Here is a 23,940-nt window from a genome sequence, read left to right on the forward strand (position 1 = left end):
TAAGGAAATACCGAGCCTGATGTCTGACTGTTGGCAGAATATGACTGTTTGCATTCTACAAAGTAGCATTTGAAATTTTAGTTTTTATTTTTCACTAGTTGCAGTTTTTCTCTTTGGGTAATGAATGCAAAAAGTGGTTCCCTTTGGAGTTTCCAACTGGGAACCCAGCAGGAGAACCAGCTGCTGACGCTGCCACTACTGCTAAGGAAGAAGTGGTCCCTCGCTGGCCTGTGCTGGTGTGGGCCCCGATTCTTGTGCAGTTACCCTTGCATGGGTGAGCAGAGACCTTCTGGGTTTTTGCTCTGGCGACACCCAGTTTTTGATTGTTTACAGGCTGAGTTTTCCCTAGTTGTTCAGCTGTGAGAATCTGAGGATATATTTGTTCTTTCCTAATTGCATCCTGGGCCTCTTTCCTTTTTTTCCCTCCAGAAGTGGAAGGCATTTTTCTGCCTTGACAAAGTGTACCAAGCAAAGGGGCCTGTTGTACTCCAGAACCCCCTTCTCAAGGTGACCTCAGTTGCCACTCATCTGCTTTTCTGGGGAACCTTCCTCACAGCCTGCACAGCTGTCTCCCTTAAGAACCCTTCCTGGTACAAAGCCTCCATAAAATTCATTTGCTCTTGAGTCTTAGCTCTGGTGGAGCATATTCCTGAGTTTTTTTGCACACTGGGCCTCCATCCAGGCCTTTTCCTGGGAGGGTAGAAAACCCATGGGCTCTGGCGGATGGGGAAAAGCCCTCAGTTCTGGATCTGGAAGCATCACTTACCAATTGCAGCCATGAGCAAGGTTTTGCTATTCTGTGCCTCAGTTTCCTCATCTGCGAGAAGGTGATAACACTATTTCTTTATCCCACTGTGTTCTGAGGAGCGAGTGAGTTTGCAGTGTAAAGACATAGGCAGTGCTAGGGACAGAGAAAGGTAACATTTGTTTTTGTTGTTTTTCTGTAGCATTTGTATCTAATTCAGTAGACTGTGTGCCCAGTAAATTGAGTCCTTTAAATTAATGATAGAAAGAGAAGTGGGGAAATGGGTTATAAGCAGTGATGTACTGGTAAATATTTAACAGTCAGCTCCTGGTGGGGAGGATTGTGCCCTGATTAGTGTTTGCCAATTTCCATGATGTAAATACTCTCCCCGTGGCTGATTTCAAGCTACCAATGTGACATCCCTGAACACTGAGTTTGAAGGAGATGCCAGTACACCAGTGCCAACTGCTCTGGTCCACTACTGGAAGGCATCTGCAATAGATCAGAGCCATAAGGCGCCCACCACCCCTGACCTTCTCATCTTGCCACGCACAGGAATTGGTAAGTGGGCCTTTTAAAAAAGCACTTGGTAATATATTAAATATTAAACATAGACTAGTTCGAAAGTGAGATTTTTTTTTTTTTTTTTTTTTTGAGACGGAGTCTCACTCTGTCGCCCAGGCTGTAGTGTGGTGGTGCAATCTTGGCTCACTGAAACCTCCACCTCTTGGGTTCAAGCGATTGTCGTGCCTCAGCCTCCTGAGTAGCTGGGATTACAGGCGTGTGCCACCACGCCCGGCTAATTTTTGTATTTTTAGTAGAGACGGGGTTTCGCCATGTTGGCCAGGCTGGTCTCGAACTCCTGGCCTCAAATGATCGCCCACCTCAGCCTCCCAAAGTAGTAGGATTACAGGCGTGATCCACCATGCCCAGCTGAAAAATGAGATTTTTAATAAGCCTGGCTAGCTTTGTATTACACTATTTTGTGTTTTGTGTGTGTTAAAAGCTCCCAAGTTGTGCCGTCCCCTGCAAAGAAAGCCCTGAATGCACAGAATTAGGCACATCTTGAGGACAGATAACCTTTGAGAGAGACCTTTTGGAGCCACTAAAGGAAGGCAAAGGAGAAACTGTAGTCTCGGAGAATACTTAGTGTTCAGACTGAGCAGCAAAAAAGTGTTAAAAGAAGTAATTAACAGCTGGATTCTAAATAGCAGCTAAGAGTTAGGCAGGGGCCTGAGAACATGGCCTGAGGCCACCAGAAGGTGGGAGAGAGATAAACCAGCCTATATTTAGGAGTAAAACAAATGGCAGGATCAGGGCCCACTTTGTATTTAAGAGGTTTGTGTGGTTTGTTTACTTGGGTTTTGTTTTTTGCTGTAACTAATTTAACAATTTAGGAGTGGAAAGAAAAATTAACCAATTTATCTTGCTGTCTGAATAATGTTTTGCAATAACCAAGAATAGGTCAGTGGACCAAGTGGGTAGGTCACTGCCCTGCTTAATGACCCATGTCCGGATATTATTATGTCTAAATTATAATCAGCACTCATTTCCATTGCACACAAAGAGAAGCTTGTGAGGAAGAAATAAAAAGCCTTTGCCTTTTATTGTGTACAGTATATAGTGTAAACAGTAGGGGCCTAATACATGTTTGTTTCCATAAAGGCTTTTTCTAGCAGCTGTGATCAGCAGGGGAAAGGACCTGCCTAAAGGCATCACACCGCTAATTGGGGCCGAGTTAGAACCCAAGTCTCTGGGCCCGGCTTGAGGCTGTTTACTTCTTCAGGACAGAGGGGACCATCTGGATATAAGAGCTGAAGGAGAGAGACCAGACCAGAGCGTCTATTCAGGTCGCTCTTGTAAATCGCCGCTTTTTGATAGTTCCCTGTGACTGGCATCTGATTCAGAAAATGTCACAAGAAGTTACCTACTGCTTGCCCCTTAAACTAGCTGACGGTTTCCCATTCAAGTTCAGATTGCAATTCAGAGACACTCTAGGCTAGGCGCAGTGGCTCACGCCTATAATCCCAGTACTTTGGGAGGCGGAGGCAGGCAGATCACTTGAGTCTCAGGAGTTTGAGACCAGACTGGGCAACACAGCAAAAGCTATCACTACAAACGGTACAAAAAATTAGCCAGGCGTGGTGGCACATACCTGTAATCCTAGCCACTTGGGAGTCTGAGGTAGGAAGATCACTTGAACCCAGGAGGTCAAGACTGCAGTGAGCCGTGACTGTGCCACTGCACTCCAGCCCAGGAGACAGAGTGAGATCCTTTCTCAAAACACATACACACACACACACACACACACACTCTCTCTCACACTCTAGATGCTTCTCTGCTGCTGTGTGTGCATTGGGTGGTACAGTGACAAGAGGGCTGGGGGAGGCAGACGTCACAGAAAGGACTCTGAGGGAAGTGAGTGGTGCACCCAGGGAAACTGGGGCCATGGGTGGTCCTCCCACATCCTTCCCGCAGGCTAGCTGTGCCTCTGGACTCTCGGTTGTTTTCATCTAAGGAAACTTATTTTGAAGCCATATTCATGGCAGTTGCAGGTACCCACCCCTGAGCATTCGCAGGACTTGTAGATAATTCACCTACATGGTCTCAGGCAGTTACACCCTGTGATAATTTATAGCCACCCGTTCAGGCAGACAATTCCACATGAGCGTTTGCTATCACCCTGCTACCCTGACCCAAGCCTCAGTGTGACCCATCGGCATGGCCTCTCCAAAAGAGGTCCGTTCCCTGGGAGTCTGGGGAGTCCCTGACTCCCGGGAGAGTAGCAGAGCCAAGAAGGGGGAAAGACCACAAAGAAGCAGTGTGTTTTTGAAGGAGTGAATGTTTTCTACAGCCCATTTCCAAAGAACAGTCTAGAAATGCTTGCACACAAACAGTGTCATCAGAGTAAGTGTGTGGTTTCCAAGCAGCCCCCACCACAAGCTCTGTGAGGCCTGTCCTTGCCAGGGAGCCCAACCTTAGCCCCTAGTGTCTAGCTCCCCAGGGAGCTTTTCTGAGCACTAGTCCTCCCTTCTCTGGGCCCAGATCGGCAGGCTGCAACTTCTAGGGCTGAATGGATGGCAGCTGAAGGAAACAGAACGGCTTTCTGATTTTAAAACCTCAGAAAACCTAAAAACTTCATCTCTATTGCTTACTTTAGGAAATTTTAGGCCCTTTCTCAGAGGGCCTAAAATTAGACCTTCTCCACTCCCAACCAAACCATGTCATGACATGGAAGAATGTGGTTCCTGACCTAATGACCCATTTCTGTAAAAATGAGGTAGGATGTGTAGACAGTGTAGTAAGACTATGGAACAATAGACCATGAGCCAGTGTCACCTTCAGTGTAAACATTAGGGATCCAGGCTTCTGAAGAAGTGTTGGAAACTCTATTAAACCACATAAGTTTGGGATTTTTCTTTCTGTAGCATACATATGTGGCTTAGTGTTTGATTTTAAAAATAGGATGTTCATGGCCATTTTCATGAATAGTTTGACAGCCAGTCAGAAGTGTAAATGTCATTTTACCTAAATGCAACTGCTGTTGTTCCTAAGGACAGAAACCTGCTCACATGGGGGTGCGGGGAGGTCTGGTCAGTTGGCTGTTTGACCCACCTGGTTACGACCTCCATGCTTTGTCCTAAGTTGGCTGGTTCACGCTGGCAAGTCAATGCAGAAATATTGGTCAGGTTCCTACTAATTGTAAGGATTGGGTTGAACGTTGCAGGAGGTAAGTAAAAGATGAGTGAGGTCATGACCTTATATAGGAACTGTCTGTTGCCTGGTCCACCAGAGCCACAACACAAGTAGTGGAACTGATCTCAAGGCAGGGAAAGGTTAGTGTCACAAGAGAAGAACAGGGAGCTTTGGAGCGTCAGAGAAAGAAGGGTATTAGGCTATCTCCCTGACCTTAAAAGAAATCTTCCCCCTTTTATGACAAACCCACAGCCAATATCATACTGAATGGGCAAAAACTGGAAAAATTCCCTTTGAAAACTGGCACAAGACAGGGATGCCCTCTCTCACCACTCCTATTCAACATAGTGTTGGAAGTTCTGGCTAGGGCAATTAGGCAAGAGAAAGAAATCAAGGGTATTCAGTTAGGAAAAGAAGAAGTCAAATTGTCCCTGTTTGCAGATGACATGATTGTATATTTAGAAAACCCCATTGTCTCAGCCCAAAATCTCCTTAAGCTGATAAGCAACTTCAGCAAAGTCTCAGGATACAAAATTAACGTGCAAAAATCACAAGCATTCTTATACACCAGTAACAGACAAACAGAGAGCCAAATCATGAATGAACTTCCATTCACAATTGCTTCAAAGAGAATAAAATACCTAGGAATCCAACTTACAAGGGATGTAAAGGACCTCTTCAAGGAGAACTACAAACCACTGCTCAGTGAAATAAAAGAGGACACAAACAAATGGAAGAACATACCATGCTCATGGATAGGAAGAATCAATATCGTGAAAATGGCCATACTGCCCAAGGTAATTTATAGATTCAATGCCATCCCCATCAAGCTACCAATGAGTTTCTTCACAGAATTGGAAAAAACTGCTTTAAAGTTCATATGGAACCAAAAAAGAGCCCGCATCTCCAAGACAATCCTAAGTCAAAAGAACAAAGCCGGAGGCATCACGCTACCTGACTTCAAACTATACTACAAGGCTACAGTAACCAAAACAGCATGGTACTGGTACCAAAACAGAGATATAGACCAATGGAACAGAACAGAGTCCTCAGAAATAATACCACACATCTACAGCCATCTGATCTTTGACAAACCTGAGAGAAACAAGAAATGGGGAAAGGATTCCCTGTTTAATAAATGGTGCTGAGAAAATTGGCTAGCCATAAGTAGAAAGCTGAAACTGGATCCTTTCCTTACTCCTTATACGAAAATTAATTCAAGATGGATTAGAGACTTAAATGTTAGACCTAATACCATAAAAGTCCTAGAGGAAAACCTAGGTAGTACCATTCAGGACATAGGCATGGGCAAAGACTTCATGTGTAAAACACCAAAAGCAACAGCAGCAAAAGCCAAAATTGACAAATGGGATCTCATTAAACTAAAGAGCTTCTGCACAGCAAAAGAAACTACCATCAGAGTGAACAGGCAACCTACAGAATGGGAGAAAATTTTTGCAATCTACTCATCTGACAAAGGGCTAATATCCAGAACCTACAAAGAACTCCAACAAATTTACAAGAAAAAAACAAACAACCCCATCAAAAAGTGGGCAAAGGATATGAACAGACATTTCTCAAAAGAAGACATTCATACAGCCAACAGACACATGAAAAAATGCTCATCATCACTGGCCATCAGAGAAATGCAAATCAAAACCACAATGAGATACCATCTCACACCAGTCAGAATGGCGATCATTAAAAAGTCAGGAAACAACAGGTGCTGGAGAGGATGTGGAGAAATAGGAACACTTTTACACTGTTGGTGGGATTGTAAACTAGCTCAACCATTATGGAAAACAGTATGGCGATTCCTCAAGGATCTAGAACTAGATGTACCATATGACCCAGCCATCCCATTACTGGGTATATACCCAAAGGATTATAAATCATGCTGCTATAAAGACACATGCACACGTATGTTTATTGCGGCACTATTCACAATAGCAAAGACTTGGAATCAACCCAAATGTCCATCAGTGACAGATTGGATTAAGAAAATGTGGCACATATACACCATGGAATACTATGCAGCCATAAAAAAGGATGAGTTTGTGTCCGTTGTAGGGACATGGATGCAGCTGGAAACCATCATTCTTAGCAAACTGTCACAAGAACAGAAAACCAAACACCACATGTTCTCACTCATAGGTGGGAACTGAACAATGAGATCACTTGGACTCGGGAAGGGGAACATCACACACCGGGGCCTATCATGGGGAGAGGGGAGGGGGAGGGATTGCATTGGGAGTTATACCTGATGTAAATGACGAGTTGATGGGTGCAGCACACCAACATGGCACAAGTATACATATGTAACAAACCTGCCCGTTATGCACATGTACCCTACAACTTAAAGTATAATAATAATAAATAAATTTAAAAAAAAAAAAAAAGAAAAAGAAATCTTCCCCCTTTTTACTACCATTATAAGAGTTTACCTACTCCAGCCCCTGTGCATGCTAAGCGTTCACTCAGTTAAACCACCACACAATCTTCGGAACTAGATTATGCTAATACCTTTTCAACATGTGGGAGCTGAGGCTCAGAAAGATTAACTTTAGATAAGATAACGACTGGTAAAGGGTACAGTCGTGATTCAGTCCTAGCTCAGCAGATCCCACTGTCATCTGTGACTTTGCAGGGTGGGAGGGAGTGGCAGCAGGAGACTGAGTGGGAGCCCTTGGGTCTTTGGGATGGTTTCACCTTTGGAAGATCCAGGCCCCTCTTGCCATGAGAGTCCCACGAAGGGCTCATGGCCTGGAGCGGGTGGAAAGGCAGGAAGCCCAGCTGGGCATGGAGCAGCTGGAGGAGTGCCTTATTTGAGGCTGCTCTTGCATCATCTCATTAGGGATAATCATTTGTAGACTTGCTGCCACTGCAAACCATCAGCCCTGCTCAAATTTTCCCTGCAGCAGTGATGATGAAGTGATTCCTTAAAAGAACTAAGTACTAAGAAGTGATTCCTTAGCAGAACTGCTGAGTAACACAGTTAATTCGGACTTGGGGTGGATGTCAGTGTGAAATAGGGGGTCTTCTGAGTTATAAAACCTTTCAAAAGGAGCACAGGTTTATTGCTTCTGAACTTCACCAGGAATTGAAGCCAGATTGGCAAGGGGGTTCCCTGCACGAAGTCATCTGTGTGTCTCTTGTAGGTCAGTGATGCTTTTTCCTGCATCTGGGGGCTCGAAGGTTGTTTCATGGCCATTTAGATATTCCCCTTAGAGTCTTGCTTGCAGTTAATCTGTACTGTCTGTAAAAAGGGTTTGCCTAGCAAAGGTAAACTCCAGCACCCCGACCCACATTAATGAGTTTTGCCTGTGTAAACCACGTTAATTGTGGTTGTTGCTTTTTAATTGTCCTGAAGTTTCTTGTATGTTAACTGCCCCAGGCTAGAACTCTGGTTTCTGTTCCGTTGGGGGCTCTATTCTCACTCCTACCCAAATAGCCTCACCAGTCTGCACTGAGATCTGCTCCTCTGCCCCCAGCCTGTCTGGCATTAGTACTAAGAGAATGAAGCTCAGAAAAACAGCCTCACTGGCCTAGACGAGGAGGCACAGGTATGTGGGGAAAACAGGAGTGGATGCCACAAGGTTTTCTTGTGAGGGTCTGAAACTACCAGGTCAAGAGAAGAAAGACTTCAGATTGTCACTGTTGGATGTCTTAATATGAGGAAGGACTCAAACAGAGCTGTCCGCTGCTGCAACTGGCTGTCTTGAGAGGTGGTGACCTTTCTCCAGAAGGGTGGAAACTGTAACCAGACAACTACTTGGTGAAGCAGCATACAGAGAGATCGCCCTTCTGATGATGCGCCCAGTCTGAGGCCTCACTAGGCCAAGAGTGCGTCGCCTGGGAGCTTGTTAGAAACTTACCATCCTGGGCCCCACCACACACCTCTTGACCCAGACTGCATCTTAACAGGATCCTCAGCTAATGCATGCAATTGTTCACTGCCAGGGCCTCCAGTTCAGGACCAGGGTGCATGAGCATCACCTGGAGGAGATTTCTAATACAAATGCAGAGGCTGAGCTGCTGGCCTAGGACATGGAAGGATCATTCCCATACCTCACAGTCCAGCTCTCTCCCCATTCCCTCCCCCCTGCTTGCTGTTGCGTTTCCAAGTTCATGCCTGTGTGCACACCTGTACCCAAGGGAATAGGAAAATGGCTTTGACGTATTGAATCATGTCTACAAGCTGCTTCAGTCAGGGTTCCTGCTTGCTGAGAGACCAGACAGCTTTCCCAGGGAGCCCTAGGGCAGGGGCCTGAGGCACCTGCTTCCTGTTACGTCCCCTGAGGACTCCGCTTTGCCAGGAGAAAGGAGAAGCCTAAACAGGGTGGGCCAAGTCTGCGAGGCCTGCCTGGGGCTGCCCTTTGCCTTCCCAGCGCTTCAGTCCCTGATCGTTCAGGCCCCTTGTAGGCCAGAATGTCCCAGATTAGATGGGATGGGAAGGGTGTCTTCTGGTTGCTGTAGGCCCACATTAGGGGAGTACCCTCTTCGGTCCCACCTGGGGCAGGTGCCCAGAGCCAGGAATGAGCCACCTGTTCCTGTGTGTGTGGAGTCTGGGAGCCCCTTGCACTGTTGGCCAGTGGTCACTGTGCAGTGATTGACTGGGCTCAGCGTCTGTAGCCTTTGTCTCAGCCCCTGGCATCCCTCCCCGAGGATCATTGTCTGGGTTGGTGGGTGTTAATCTGCAGCTCCTGAGAAGCTGCCTGGCAAATGGGAGGTTAATGTGCAAACAGCGGGGAGCATTGTCCGTGTGTGAGGCTGGACAGCAAGTGGGAGGGAAATAGTTAAAAATCCTATTCATGGCCCAGGAGGGGAGGAGGGGTGGGCGCAGGAGCAGGCCCGGCCTTGTGCTAATCTTGCTGGAATGTAACTAGTTCGGGCAGTTTCTGGCTTCGATGTGTTCTGGGGCCGGTTGGCGTCCCCCCAGTACATCGACGTTGCGTCCACGCACCGAAGGCTGCTCTTTGTGTTCTCCGCAGCCACAACTTAGAGGCGACCGAGTCAGACTGCTTTAAGTTGTAAGGATGGGGAGGGAGGAAGCTCAGCGAGGCAGTTGTGCTATCCACGGTGGGGGAATCCACAGGCTCCTTCTCTGTTGGAGGATTTGGGTGGGGGAAGGGAATGGGCAGAAGAGAATGTTCAAGGAGAAAGACCCCAAACCTGTTGGGTCAGGCTGCTCAGCTGCCTGGAGGCCTGGGAATGCCTAGGGGGAAGCCCCTGCTTCCGGACACACAATCAATTACATATAACAGTGGGGCCTTGTGTGTGTGTGGGCGGGACACTGGGAGGAGTCGGCTCACAGCTCATGTTTTAATGCTTTACAAGGAGAGTGTGTTCATGCATTGCTTTTGCAACTTATAATCAATTTAAAACATTCTATATCTTGATCTAGGCTGGTGGTTACATTAATATTTACATATTGAACCAGGTGTGGTAGCTCATGCCTGTAATTTGGGAGGCTGAGGTGGATGGATCACCTGAGGTGTCAGGAGTTCGAGACCAGCCTGGCCAACATGAAAACCCTGTCTCTAATAAAAATACAAAAATTAGCCGGGTGTGGTGGCAGGTGGCTGTAATCCCAGCCACTTGGGAAGCTGAGGCAGGAGAATCCCTTGAACCTGGAAGGCAGAGGTTGCACTGAGCCGAGATCGCACCATTGCACTCCAACCTGGGTGACAGAGTGAGACTCTGTCTGAAAAAAAAAAAAGAAAAATACATATTAAAAATTTACTAGATCCTGGGCAACATAGTGAGACCCCCACCTTTACAAAAAATTTTAAGAATTAACTGGGTGTAGTGGCACATGTCTGTGGTCTCAGCTACTCAAGAGGCTGAATCAGGAGGATCACTTGAGCCCAGGAGTTCGAGGCTACAGTGAGCTCTGGTTGAGTCATTGCACCTCAGCCTGGTCAACAGAGCAAAATCCTGTCTTAAAAATTCATTGAGCCGCATATGAGATTTGTGTACTTGCTTGTATATACATATTATACCTTAGTTTTAAACATTTTAAATTAAAAAAATAAAAATCCCTCCTTCCTGACCTTCCAAGGCCTTGGCTGGCCAGCACAGCGGCAGGAAGGAAGAACAGGGTCCCCGGCGTAGCTCCAGGGCATCCTCGGACTGCCTGGTGGAGTTTGCACTGAGCTCCCACACCGCTGTTTGGAAACAGAATGAAGTTGCACAGCAGCCAGATTCTGGGGCTTCCCCACCCAAGTTTGCCACTTTGCTCACGGGATTTGAAGAAAGCATCAAAGGCAGCAGCTTTAGAAAATAGCTCCAAGGGCCCCACTTGGTGTGAGGTCACCTTCTCAGCTCACAGAGGGCTGTGGTGCCAGCTGCTGGCCACACATGCCCACGGGGCTGCTCTGGCCCTGCCTGACCCTGACTGGCTTCCGCGTGCACCCTGTGGGGAGCCCACGCCCACTGCACGGCATACCCACCAGGTGCTGCTGCCCTCCTGAACTCTGTGGGACACGCTGCTGCCCACATGGGGACTGCCCCAGAAGCAGGACCCTGGATTGCTCCTCTGCTGCCTGCCCCCTCCTGCCACATAGTGAGGGTTCCACATTATGAATGTCATGGTTCCTTCCGGCTCTTGATTTTCCATGATTCGGGATCAGGAAATGATTTTCCTCTGAGTATTTTTAGGCCATGAGACTCAGTATAACAGTCAAATCCTGGCTGCACAACCCCTAGCTGTGTGGCCTTGGATAAATTAAAATCTCTCTAATCTTAGTTTCCTCATATGTGAAATGGGAATAACAACAATACTAAACTCAGTAGGGCTGATGAGGATTAAGTGAAAATCAGACTAATGTTGTATTCATTATCTGGGATAAAGGTTAGCCTGTATCATCATCATAATCAAAACCACACGCCACAGTGTGCCTCACAGTCCAGTGAGCCGAATCCTTGCCTGTGCACACTGTACCCCTAGACCTGAGAGGGGGGCCCTGCTCTGACCACCCCAGCCACTTCCTTCCTGACCAGACCAGGAATCCACGGAGCTGAGGATCCAAAGAATGGGATCCCGAGGCTTGAGAGCCTGCCTGGCTCTTCCCTGGACATGCACCAAGCCACTGGTGTGCACACCTGTAGATTGAGGTGGAGGGCTCACATTTGCCTGGGGCTGAGCTTTATGGGGGGCTGAGATGTCTGGGGTGTTTCCATGTGTGGTCCCAAGACCTCGTAGGACAAGATGGAACTGGGAATGGTGGGGGTGCCAGATCGGGCTCTCTTACCACCACCGCATTCTGGTACAGAACCCAGGAGTCTGGGAATTCTAAATTCGAGCCTGGCCTTTTCATAGCATTCATATTTGTCAAGGGAGGAGGACAGAATGTATTTAACAGTTTGTCAGCTTGAGTTACAACTTTTACATGTGTAAGCATATGGACTTACATCTATGTTCTTGTCCCAAACCCTGCAGATATTGGGGTTGGGGGGCTGTCTGCATGCCCTTCCTTTCCCAGTGAGTGACCATCACTGACCTCTGAGACTTAAGACAAATTGTAGCCATGCCCACCTCCGAAGCTATCTTTAGGAAAACAGTGTCCTAGGTCCTTTCAGTTCAAAACCCTTGCTTATTTGTTAATAGGAATACATTGGTTCTAGAATACAACCTTGCCCTGTGGAAACTGCCATCTGCACTCTCCAAGGTCTAGTTCAGATCCCACCTCTTGGCTTCACTCTGTAATACCCCCACACTCTGTGACACCCCCACTCTATGACATTTACCATTTGGGACGGAAGCCCTGTCCTCCCTACCTATAGCTGAGGCCACCTCCCAAGACACATCGTCATTCTGTCCCCCACAGCACCACACACAGCGGCTGCGCATGGTGGATGCACAGTGAGTATTTGTGGAATGAGCGGCCGAGCCGCTGCAGACTGATGAGTGTTCTGGGGCCTGTGTTGGTTTTCTAAAACTGCTCTGTCGGTAAGCACGCCCCCCCCCCACACCCCCCCCAATCCCCGTGTAAATGTATTCAGATCCTAAAGAAAATCAGGCAGCCACCCTTTAAAAAGCCCGATAAACCCCTTCATTTGTATTATCTTTGGGCAGGGTTTGCTCGGGAATTTGTATCTGTAGGAGATCTTAGTGCTCGCTGCTTGGAGGCAAATTGTTGGCATTCATTTGTTCTTTCAGTGGCTTGGCCCTATAAAGCAGAGGTCTGGCCTGAGGGAAAATTGTGAAAGAATCTGAGTTTGTCTGTGGGGTAGAAATTAAACAGCTTCTCTAGGCCTTGCCCTCAAACTTCAGCCCTGTTTACTATTGAAGACTGTATGTCTCAAGGGGTAAAGAGAGCCGTGGGATAATGGAGACTGAAAAAATGTTGAGATTTAGCCATTTTGTTTTCTTTTTTCCTTGGAGAATAATCTTTTGGGAAAAACTTGGATAGAGACCCTTTGAGCCATACAATTTTTTAAAGTTGAATTCAAGCCTCTAGTCATGGCTTGATTCGTTTTTTTCTGAACAATGAACAAAGAAATGCTGGTAGAGAGCCTTGAAATGCAGGGATGTTGAATGAGGAAAGGAAAAAGGAGGGCGGTGAATGTTCCTGAGCACTGGCTGGACCCTGCAGAAGCTTCCGATCATTCTGGAGGTCTGCAGAACTTGGTGGCTGGGACACCAGATATTGTGCATATATGAGGGGAGGGCCTCTGAGAACTCCCAAGAGGCCCCCAGCACCCCCCAGCTGACCTTTCACAGTTGGCACTAAACTGCAGGCTTCTCTCCTTTGTCCATTTCCAGGTGCAAATTGCAGCACCTGGAACTAAGACATCCCTGGAGGGCAGAACTTCCAAACTCACCCCCATTCATTAAGGCAAACACTGCTTCATCCACAGTGTTACAGTAACATCAGCAAGAAGAAATGATGATCATGGTTGATAGCTGTCAAGTGCTTACAGCGAACCAGTTGCTTCCGGTGCCCTTCTCTATTTAATCTTGGTATGGCAGTGTACGGTCGGCAGGGGACTGGAATTTAAGCAAAAGAAGAAATACTGATGTTTCCAATTCATCATTTAAAGAGACCTTCTACGTGGCCGGACACGGTGGCTCACATCTATAATCCCAATACTTTGGGAGGTTGAGACGGGTGGATTGCTTGAGCCCAGGAGTTCAAGACCAGCCTGGGCAACATAGTGAGCCTCGTCTCTACAGTACAGGAAAAAAAATAGCAGGGCATGGTGATGCGTGCATGTAGTCCCAGCTACCCGGCGGTAGACGTTGAGGTAGGAGGATTACTTGAGCCCTGGGAGGTCAAGGCTGCAGTGAGCCAAGATCGTACCACTGCACTCCAACCCCAGGGACAGAGTGAGACCCCATCTCAAAAAATAAATAAACAAATAGACTTTGTACGCAAGGCCTGGCCATTTGTTAACCCGTGTGAAAGATGTTTTGGTGGCCATTTAATGAACATATGTTGAATAATGTGCTCTACTGTGTAAGATACAAAGGGAAAAAAGATACAAAAGGAAAAAAGAAAACTCAGTATCACCTCAGCCCCTTCTGATAGAACTGGTGTGTCCAAGCGGCAACATCCTAAAATAGTTGTCCTCCACTCTGGGATGTAAAAGAAGTTCTTCTGGGATTTGGTTTTATTACAGTGACCAAGAATTTGCTCTCCCTCAGTTATCACATCTACTGTGACAGGCCCTGCACACGTCCTGTGAGATCCTACCTGCCAAGAACCCGTCTGCCATTTCTCATTAGTATCTTTGTGGTTTGCAGTCACCTATGTAGAATTTGTACATATACTCAAGTGTTATTAGTTTTCAATTACTTCCTCAATTATTGCTGGGGTGTGTGTGTGTGTGTGTGTGTGTGGGTGGTATTTCGTAGCCAGAGCTACAAAATGTATCTCCAATAATATTAGTAGAATTTCTTCAGCCCCTAAAACCCACCGTAAAAGTTAACTATAATAACAAGGCCCGTAGGCCTGTACACAAGGGCATTTGGTTTCTATCGAAGTGTATTACACAGGCCAGACCTCTGGATTCTCCACCTCTGGAGAGCTGTTTAAAGCAGGCATTAAAAGGAAGATCATTTTCAGTGTGTTTGTGATAATGAAGCATGTGTGTGCTCACGAAGGATACCTCCCTGGACAATGCCTGGAAGAGGACTTTGTGAAGTGGAGGCTGTACATGATTCCACCAGCAAGCATGTATCTTGACAAAGGTTGTAAGGACAAGAAGTTGTGCCTTAGCTGTAACCAAAACCCAGCCTAAGCAGTCAGGTGAGTTGAAGCAGATGTTGTCAAAGCTAAAAAGAAACCAAGCATGGTGGCTCACACCTGTAATCCCAGCACCTTGGGAGGCTGAGTGAGGCAGTGGGATTATTGAAGCCAGGAGTTTGAGAGCAGCCTGGGCAACATAGCAAGATCCCATCTGTTAAAAAAAAATCAGCTGAGTGTGGTGATGTGTGCCTATAGTCCCAGCTACTCAAGAGGCTAAGGTGGGAGGATCACTTGAGCCCAGGAGGCCACAGTGAGCCATGATCATACCTCTGCTCTCCAGTCTGGGCAACAAAGCAAGACAGCATCTCTTTCTTTTTTTTCCTTTTTTTTTTTTTTTTTTTAATACAAACAATCCCATAGCATTTATTGCCATCTTGTAATAATCAAAACAATACGAATAAATGTTCATATCGGATAAAGGACATCTAAAAACAAACTGTATCCTTCTCAACAATTTCTCACTTCATTGATCATTTCTGGTTGGAGACACTTTGTAGCAGAGTAATATCTCCTTTTAGCATGATCCAACCCAGTTTTCTTGACTTTGTTTTAGAATGAATCTCTTCCACATCATCTAATAACAAGGTTCAGATACTCATTAAAACCAGTGATACAGCCTTCTGTCCACATATTCCCTTGCTCATAGAGCCACACCTGAATCCACGATCTGTTTTGTAAGTGTCTGAAGATGAGGTTGATGGGCTGCACCATAACCTTCTGCACTTTCTGGCCTGGCCATGGTACGCCGTAGTGGAATTCCACAAAGAGCACACCTGCACGCTGCCTCTGAGAGCAACTTCCAGAATCAAGACACCGTCTCTTAAAAAAAAAAAAAAAGCTTAAAAAGAGTAAGATGTAGGTTTAGGGCTACCTCCCCTGAGGAATTCTTTTGGATCCCTCTAGCCTCGGACCAGCCAAGCAGAATATGGAGAAAGGAGTCTATAGAGGCTGCTGTCAAGTTCAGGGTGAAAATACGAGCATTTCCAAGCATTTCATCAAGGACTTGTTAAAGATCCAGGTTTGGAGTCTCCAAGGAAGAGTTTTTTTAAAGATGTTGCCAAAAGGAAAAGAGATCAAACCAGCAGAATGAATTCCCCATCATATACATGGGGGATACCCAGGAACTCACAGGGTCTCTTGGGAACTCTGAAAGCAGTTAGAGAACAAGCATATGGGTTGTGGTCCCTGGAGTTGGAACCTGATGCCATCCTCCAATAAGTTCTCCAGCGGATTCCCTCTGGAAGGCTACTCATGGACCCGGGGAGAAATGACACCAAGAGTGGGGAACTAGAGGCTAACACTGGCACCTGCTACTGCAGTGGCTTCAGATACCCTACCCCTACCCCAAATTTGGGCCAGACCAGGGGCTGTGGAACTCCAGAAAGAAGGGCCTCAGAGCGAGGGAGAAGGAGAGAGTGTCATCTACATCATGACAGTTGCACACTTTCCACATGCAACTGAGGAAAGCTCAGGTCCCTCAGCAGCCCTTTGCCTGCACTTGGGCCAATGACCAAAGGTACCCAGGGTGGTGGTCCAGTCACTGGCGAAAGCATGGCAGCCTTTTGGCAAAAGACTTGGGGACGTAAATAGTGAAATACTCAGAGAATGGAGTAATTGGCTGGCTAGAACATGAATGGAGGGTGGTGTTGGGAATAGGCAGTTGGAGATGGGAAGGGTAGGCCAGGGCCTTAATGCCCACAGAGCAGTTAGGTTTTTTACTGCAGGCATTGGGGAACCACTGGAGCTTTTGTGGGGTTGGATGGGGGTGGGGGGGAAGTAGCAATTGCAGGAAGGGTGGGCTGGCCTGGGGAGGTGCTGCAGGCAGGAGAGCAGCTCAGTCTTTACAGAGGTCCAGGGCAGTGAGCAGCAGAGAGAAAGGGAAACAATTGGAGAAACAGTCCAAGTTAGAATAACAAGACTTGGTCCCCTGTCAGTTGTAGAGAGTGCGGGAAAGAGAAGAGGCCAGAATGATGCCCAAAGTTTGTACAATCCTCAGGGTGACCGCATGTCCTGGTTTACATCATCGGTCATAATTGTTAAAGGTGTTCCCTTTCACTTTCAAAGGAGCCCTGGTTGATAGGATAGAGGAAACAGGATCAGGGCTGGATTTCGATGAGTCTGTATGGGATTGAGCTGCCTGTAGCATGGTATCAAGGAAGCACTTGGAGATGAGGAGGAAGGCTGGAGCCAGCTGCAGAGATGAGCATGATCACCAAGTGGGTGCCAACCTGCAGGGGGAGGAGGAGACTATCCAGAGAACACCAGCTTTCGAGGCATAGGCCAAGGCCCTGAGGAGCGGCTGGAGAGGTAAGTGGAAAACCAGCCGAAAGGGTACCCCAGAAGCTGAGGGACCTCTTAGGGAAAAGACCTGGAAGATGACATTGGGTTTGGTAGTTAGGAGGTCAGCAGTGGCCTTAGCGAGAACAGGGCCAGTGACGTGGAAGGCAGGTGGCAGTGGACTGAATGATTGGAGGGAGTGGAGGGATTGACAGTGGGGGTTTGAGGGTTTTGTAAAGAGCTTGTAAGGGAGAGACGGCCTCAGCACAGGGCCCATCCAACTGTGGGTCTCCAACCAATTGCACTGATTTTTCCTGCCCATTTTTCCTTCTTTGAAGGGAAAAATGGAAATGGAAGAGGAAGAAATCAATGGCCCATTTGAACCACGACTTTGAGTTTAATTCAGCATGTGTTTGAGTGACTCTGAGTGAGTACTCCTGACCTCCAGGAATGGATAGAATGGAACATGGAAAATCAAGGTGAATCAAATGAGAATTTGGCCAATGGACTTACAAAAAAGTGTTCAAATGGGCCACACCTACCCAGTCTGGTGCTGTGCATGTATCACAAATCCTCGGACATGAGATGGAGTTGTCACCTGGTCAGTGATTGGGTTTCAGAGTCTGGACAGGAACTGGGGACTCAGGAAGGAAGTGGCAAAGATGTGGAATTTTCGGGTCATCATCAGGCCTGAAGAAGACCTGATCACCACCCAGTCTCGGTCCCCAAACAGCTGCTTGTGAAAGTTCTGTAACCAACCTCACACATAGGCTATGCCTAGAATTGGTGTTCTACTAGGTCACTCAGGAAATGACGGGGGATTTGAGAAATGTTTTTAGAGCTTTTGTGCTCTGAAATGTACCCTCCTTCCCAGCCCAACTAGCCTAGCCTGGATGCTTGAAATTCCATAAAGACCAAGCCCTAGATTTGATTGGAGAGTTGGGGGAATGCGTTGCAGCCCCTCTCCCAACCCAGAAAGAAGGCATGTAATGTGCTAACGCCGTGAGGAATGTTTATGGCGTATGGGTTATGATAGTGAATTTGTCCAGTAAACCATCAGGAAACTTGTGTGGGCATTTCCTGTCTCACCTTCTGATGGCTAATTTATGAGGGCTCCTCTCAGGTTATAGATCCTCCATTTTTACCAGAAGCTTCCACCTTGAGCCTTATAATGGATCCGCTGGAATGAAGATATGTATTCTAGGCAAGGATTTAGGTAGCGGAGAACCATGAACCTGGCACACCATGGCACTAAACAGTGTTTAATTGGTAAGTGGGTTTATGCTTGCTCTGGGCTGTGAAAGAAGAATGTAGAAGAGCCAGGACCATAGATCCGGGAAGGTCATCTTTGAAAGAGAAGCCCAAATAATGGGTAGAAACTGCAGAAAGTTATGGAGGGGTAGGTGTGAGCATTTGGGGACCACTCTGACCTCACATTAACATTACCTGGGAGCTATAAAAAAAAAAAAAAAAATAGATGCTTGAGCCCCACCCTGGAAGAGTTAAATCCTAATGGGGAAGGCGGACAGGAATCAGTGTTTTTAAAGCTCCTCCCAGCAACCCTGATGCCAGTGAGACTGAGAACTAGCAGACTGGGTTGTCTTCTCTGGTTGAATTGGCGTCCAGACCTTCCCCCAGAGGGGAATCCCTCTGGAAGGGAAAGAGTGGAGGAGAGTGTCCAGGGCGGGGCTGTAGAGCGGACCCTTCCTCAGCCACGGAAGGACTCATGCAGCTGGCAGTCACAGCACTTACTGGCCCCAGCTTATGTTGCCCAGGAACCACTGAAGGGTTCCAAATGGCTGAGGTCACATTTTTCCAGGCCATAATGGGGACGATTGGGAAGGTTGTCAGGGGCAAGACCCCATTCAAAAGAAAACAGCACTCAGAAGTTCAGAAATGAGAGGCTGAAGATTTGAATATAGACTTTACTATTTTTTTTTTCTGAGTGTTTTTATATATTTAATTTTTTTAAATTAAAAAGTGATTCCCATTGCGCATATTTGCATTTACCTTTTAAAATCAATGTATGTTTAGCCAAAAGAATAAAATAAAAACATCCATAATCTTGTCGTCCAGAGAGATAAGTTCAACTCACCTCTTAATATATGTTCTTCCAGATTTCTCAACACATACATAAAGATACCTGTTTTACAAAAGTAGGATTCGATACATGTTTTTTCTTTTTTTAAGCACTCCCCATTACACAGGTGGAAATACATGTTTTGTATCTTGCTTTTTCACTTAACAGCGTAAACACCTTTCTGTTTCTGTAAATAACCACCTGCTACATAAATTCAGATGTCATAATTGTAGCATAAAGCATTGAGTATCTTTCAGCTATTATAAACAGCTCTTCAGTGAACATCCTTGCATTCTATATTTTGCTTGCATCCTTAATTATTTCCTTAGGAGGCGCTCCTAGAGACAATAAGCCTTCAGAAGACTTGATACATACTTCCAAATTGCACAAGAAAGGATTTACTAATTTACTTTCCCACCAACAGGGTATTAAAAAGTGCCTGTGGTAATTAAAGGGGGAAAAGGCCACTGCCAACATGAGAGACTAAAAGTATTTAACTCATTACTGAGTTCATAACTTCTTTGTCTCACATTCTGCAAACAAATGGGAGTAGAACCCAGAGATTTTCTTTGACGGCTTGGTGCCCAGCCCAAGATTTTTGTTGTCTGGCCCACCAGGTCACCGGCTCCGGGGTTTTCACTGCAACAGGTATCCTTGTCCAGGGCCTTTGTTTCCCGCTGGTCATTGGCCCAGCATGCTTCCGGTGGGCACTTGGCAACCACCAGGGGGCAGTGTGGAGCTGTTGAGCATGCTTGGCATGCCTTCTGGCTTATCCATATTGAAATTTTGAATAGTACAAGTATTATTTTGTTGTGTTTTATGACTTCTCAGATTGGTATTTATAATATTGATTTGCTTACACTAGTATTTCATCCCTTTCCAATTATTTTTATGTTTATATGTTGTAAAAAAAATAACCTAATCCATCATAGCTCTTCTGTAGCTGGAGGCCAGGACACCTGGGTTGTTCTGATCCCAGCTCTGCCGGTGTCCTCTGTGACCTTGGTGGGACAGCTCACCCCATGGGCCTGACTGCCTTTATCTGAGGAGCGCCAGGATGGGCTGCAGGAGTGGTGTGTTTTCTTCTCTTCCAGCACTAGCATAATGAAAGGATTAAGAGTTGGCCTTGACCGGGTGTGGTTACTCATGCCTGTAATCCCACCACTTGGGAGGCCGAGGCGGGAGGATCACTTGATTTCAGGAGTTCAAGACCAGCCTGGCCAACATGGTGAAACCCTGTCTCTACAAAAATACAAAACTTAGCCGGGTGTGGTAGTATGCACCTGTAACCCAGCTACTTGGGAGGCTGAGGTGGAAGAATCACTTGAACCTGGGAGGCGGAGATTGCAGTGAGCCAAGATTGTGCCATTGCATTCCAGCCTGGGTGACAGAGCGAGACTCCATCTCAAAAAAAAACAAAAAAAAGAGGTGGCCTTTGGGGCTGGGTGTGGTGGCTCACACATGTAATCCCAGCACTTTGGGAGGCCAAGGCAGATGGATCACTCGAGGTCAGGAGTTCAAGACCAACCTGGCCAACATGGTGAAACCTTGTCTCTACTAAAAATTCAAAAATCAGCTGGCATGGTGGTGCACACCTGTAATCCTAGTTACTCAGGAGGCAGAGGCAGGAAAATCACTTGAGCCCAGGCGGTAGAGGTTGTAGTGAGCCAAGATCACACCACTGCACTCCAGCCTGGGTGACAGAGAAAGACTCTGTCTCAAAAATAAATAAATAAAGAGTTGACTTTGAGATAGACTTGGGCAAGTTAGTTAACCTTTTTGTACTTTAATCCCTCCATCTGTTAAATGAGGATAATAATAGCATCAACTTATAAGGGTGTTAAACAAAATAACACATGGAGTATCTGGCACAAGGTAACTCATCGCTAAATGTTTTCTTTAAAGAAATCTGTTTATCCAAGATTTATGCAGACAGTTTCCTGTCCTTGGCTTTGGCACACACTTATTTGCTTATCTGAAGTGATATTAATATCAACCAGAGTATGAATTTCAGAAGTGCTGTATTCCACAGCAGGGTTGAACGGCAGAATCCCAGCATCAAGGCCCCCAGCTACAAAAGAGTTAGGATGTTTTTGCTTATTTTTTATAATATATTAACTATAGGGGAAAATATAAAAATAGAGGCAGATATGATATCGGTAAATGTTTTTTATTCGATCATTTTAGGTAAATGGAGTCTTACTCGCCTGATAGGGTCTCCACTGGCAGCGGACCTTCCCATTCCCTTTATCCATCATTCTCCCAAAAAGTGATGGTTTCTCTGTTCTCACCCTAGGTCAACTAAATTAGGGTCTAGGGCAACAACCCCAGGAGTGTGACCACTAATTGCCTTTGAATACAACATTTCCACTAGAGCTGCCTGGGAGGCAACACCTCCAGAGAGAAGGACTTGCACCTCTAATTTGGTTAATCCTAGAACACCCTGCAGTAATCATCAAGCACCTCTCACAAATGTTATGCTGTGCTAAAGGCTGTGGCGACCCAAAGGGCAAATAAGATTGGATGCTTTTTTTTTTTTTTTTTGAGACGGAGTCTTGCTCTTGTCACCCAGGCTGGAGTGCAGTGGTGCGATTTCGGCTCGCTGCAACCTCTGCCTCCTGAGTTGCTGGGATTACAGGCTCCCGCCACCATGCCCTGCTAGTTTTTGTACTTTTCATAGAGACCAGGTTTCACCATGTTGGCCAGGCTGGTCTCGAACTCCTGACCTCAGGTGATCCACCCTCCTCGGCTTCCCAAAGTGCTGGGATTATAGGCGTCAGCCACCATGCCTGGCTTGGATGCCTTTCTGAAGCAGCAGGTTAAAAAAAAAAAAAAAAAAAAAAAAAAAAAAAGACTGGATGCCTATCCCCAAATTGCTTAGGAGAAGCTAAGCGAGGAAATGTGAGCCTGGCTGTGAGCTGGAAAGTCAGCGGGCAGCAAGGTGTGTGACCGACCTGGAGGAACAAGTGTGGGGCAAGGTAAATGTAAGTGAATTGCAAGACCGTGGTAGTTGAGATGGAAAAAACACAGGACTTGATGGGCTAGATGATAAAGTGAGGAAGAAAGTGGAGGAATAGATGTCTGAGGTTTTGACCCTGCAGGTACGTGAGAAGAGAGAGAGAGTAGATCTTGGTGAGAAGCAATTTGGGGAGAAAATAGTGGTGTATCCTGGGAAGCTCTGACCTTTGAGTTTGTGTGCAGAACCTCTTTCTCCAGTTCCTAGGGGTGCCCTCATCCACAACTGGCAGTGGCCCCTGGATGGCCACAAACATGCAATCCTACAGCAGTATTCCCCAGATGTCACTTACTCGCCTAATCTTTGCCACATACCACCTATACTATTTACATAATAATTTTTTTTTGAATTGATTCACTTTTTTCCACTTTTTAAAAATGGAGCTTCACTGTAAGCAACGGTATCCAAGATATCAAACTTTGCCTGTAACGTGTATGTCTAATTGTATATATGTATATACATGTGCATACACATACATAAAAAATACACATACATATTTATGTATTTATAATTTTGTTTGGCTATATATATACATTTTTGTTTTGTTTTGTAGAGATAGGGTTTCACCATGTTGCCCAGGCTGGTGTTGAATTCCTGGGCTCAGGTGAGCCTCCCAAAGTGCTGGGCTTACAGGCATGAGCCACCACACCCTGCCAAAAATACATACATATTTTAAGGCCTATTAATGTAAATATTTTAGGTACTAAAAAATAGGAGGTGTTGTTTAATAGAATTGAGATGGGAACTGGAAACAACACTCTTCATGAAGTGAGGAGGAAGAGGCATGATGAGTTTGGGTATTGTGATAATGCACACAAGGTATCTGACACACATGCCCATAATCAGTGGAAAACTTTTTTTTTTTTTTTTTTTTGGTGGCATAAAGACAAACTTTATTGAGGCTGTCAGCACTAGTTCTCTTTCTCCTGCACAGTCTTGGTTCCCCGGAGACGTCCAGTCCGGCGGGCAGCAATGAGACCCACTTTGCAGCCAGCAGGGGCATCTCTGCGGATGGTAGAGGGCTTGCCGATGTCCTGGTGGTTGCCATCTCCGAAAGGATGCTCCACAGGATTCATGGCCACACCCCGTACTCGTGGCCAGCAGTTCCTCTTTGCCTTATATTTGTGGTAGGCCCGGCCAGCCTTCAAGATGGGTTTGTCAATTCGGCCACCTCCAGCCACCACACCAACCACAGCTCTGTTGGCTGAGGAGATAACCTTCTTGGAGCCGGAGGGCAGCTTCACACGGGTCTTCTTGGTCTCAGGGTTGTGGGAGATAACGGTGGCATAGTTCCCTGATGCCCGGGCCAGCTTGCCACGGTCTCCAGGCTTCTCCTCCAGGCAGCACACGATCGTACCCTCAGGCATGGTGCCCACAGGGAGCACATTGCCAATGTTGAGCTGGGCCTTCTTGCCGCAATACACAAACTGTCCCGTGTGAATGCCCTCGGCGGCAGTGAACAGCTCCGTCTGCTTCTTAAACCGGTACGGATCCCGGAAGACCACCTTGGCGAGCGGTGCGCCACGGCCCGGATCGTGGATGATGTCCTTCACGATACCCTTGATGTAGCCGTGCCGCTCGGCGAAATCCACGGCGCGCAGGCGCGCAGCGCCCTTACGGTGCTTCACATGCGTGCGAAACACAGACCCGGCGCCCTTCCTCTGTCCACGGATCACACGGCCCATGGCGACGGGTCCAGCTCACTAGCGCGGCCGAAAGAGGAATCAGTGGAAAACTTCTCAGCCCTTCCACTGTCCATCATAACTTCCTGCACGCTCCCTTCAATATGGACAGAAAATCGTGTTGTTCCCTGAGATATGTAAGCCTCATGTGCACCCACATTTGCATACACACTAGGGTAGGGTGCAGGACC

At 46.7% G+C, this 23,940-nt stretch overlaps 2 protein-coding genes across 2 annotated transcripts in view; one reads left to right on the forward strand and one right to left on the reverse strand.

Annotated features, from left to right (window-relative positions):
• TCF7L1 (transcription factor 7 like 1) overlaps positions 1-23,940 on the forward strand; it is a 182,243-nt gene that overhangs the window by 117,540 nt on the left and 40,763 nt on the right. The window lies entirely within an intron of this gene.
• On the reverse strand, positions 22,921-23,785 carry LOC103219949 (large ribosomal subunit protein uL2-like). Its single transcript, XM_038007174.2, has one exon. It carries the CDS (start codon positions 23,750-23,752, stop codon positions 22,979-22,981), a length of 774 nt encoding a protein of 257 aa, XP_037863102.2. The 5' UTR covers positions 23,753-23,785; the 3' UTR covers positions 22,921-22,978.

The sequence above is a fragment of the Chlorocebus sabaeus genome, chromosome 14 (genome assembly GCF_047675955.1).
Source record: "Chlorocebus sabaeus isolate Y175 chromosome 14, mChlSab1.0.hap1, whole genome shotgun sequence".
Classification (NCBI taxonomy): domain Eukaryota; kingdom Metazoa; phylum Chordata; class Mammalia; order Primates; family Cercopithecidae; genus Chlorocebus; species Chlorocebus sabaeus.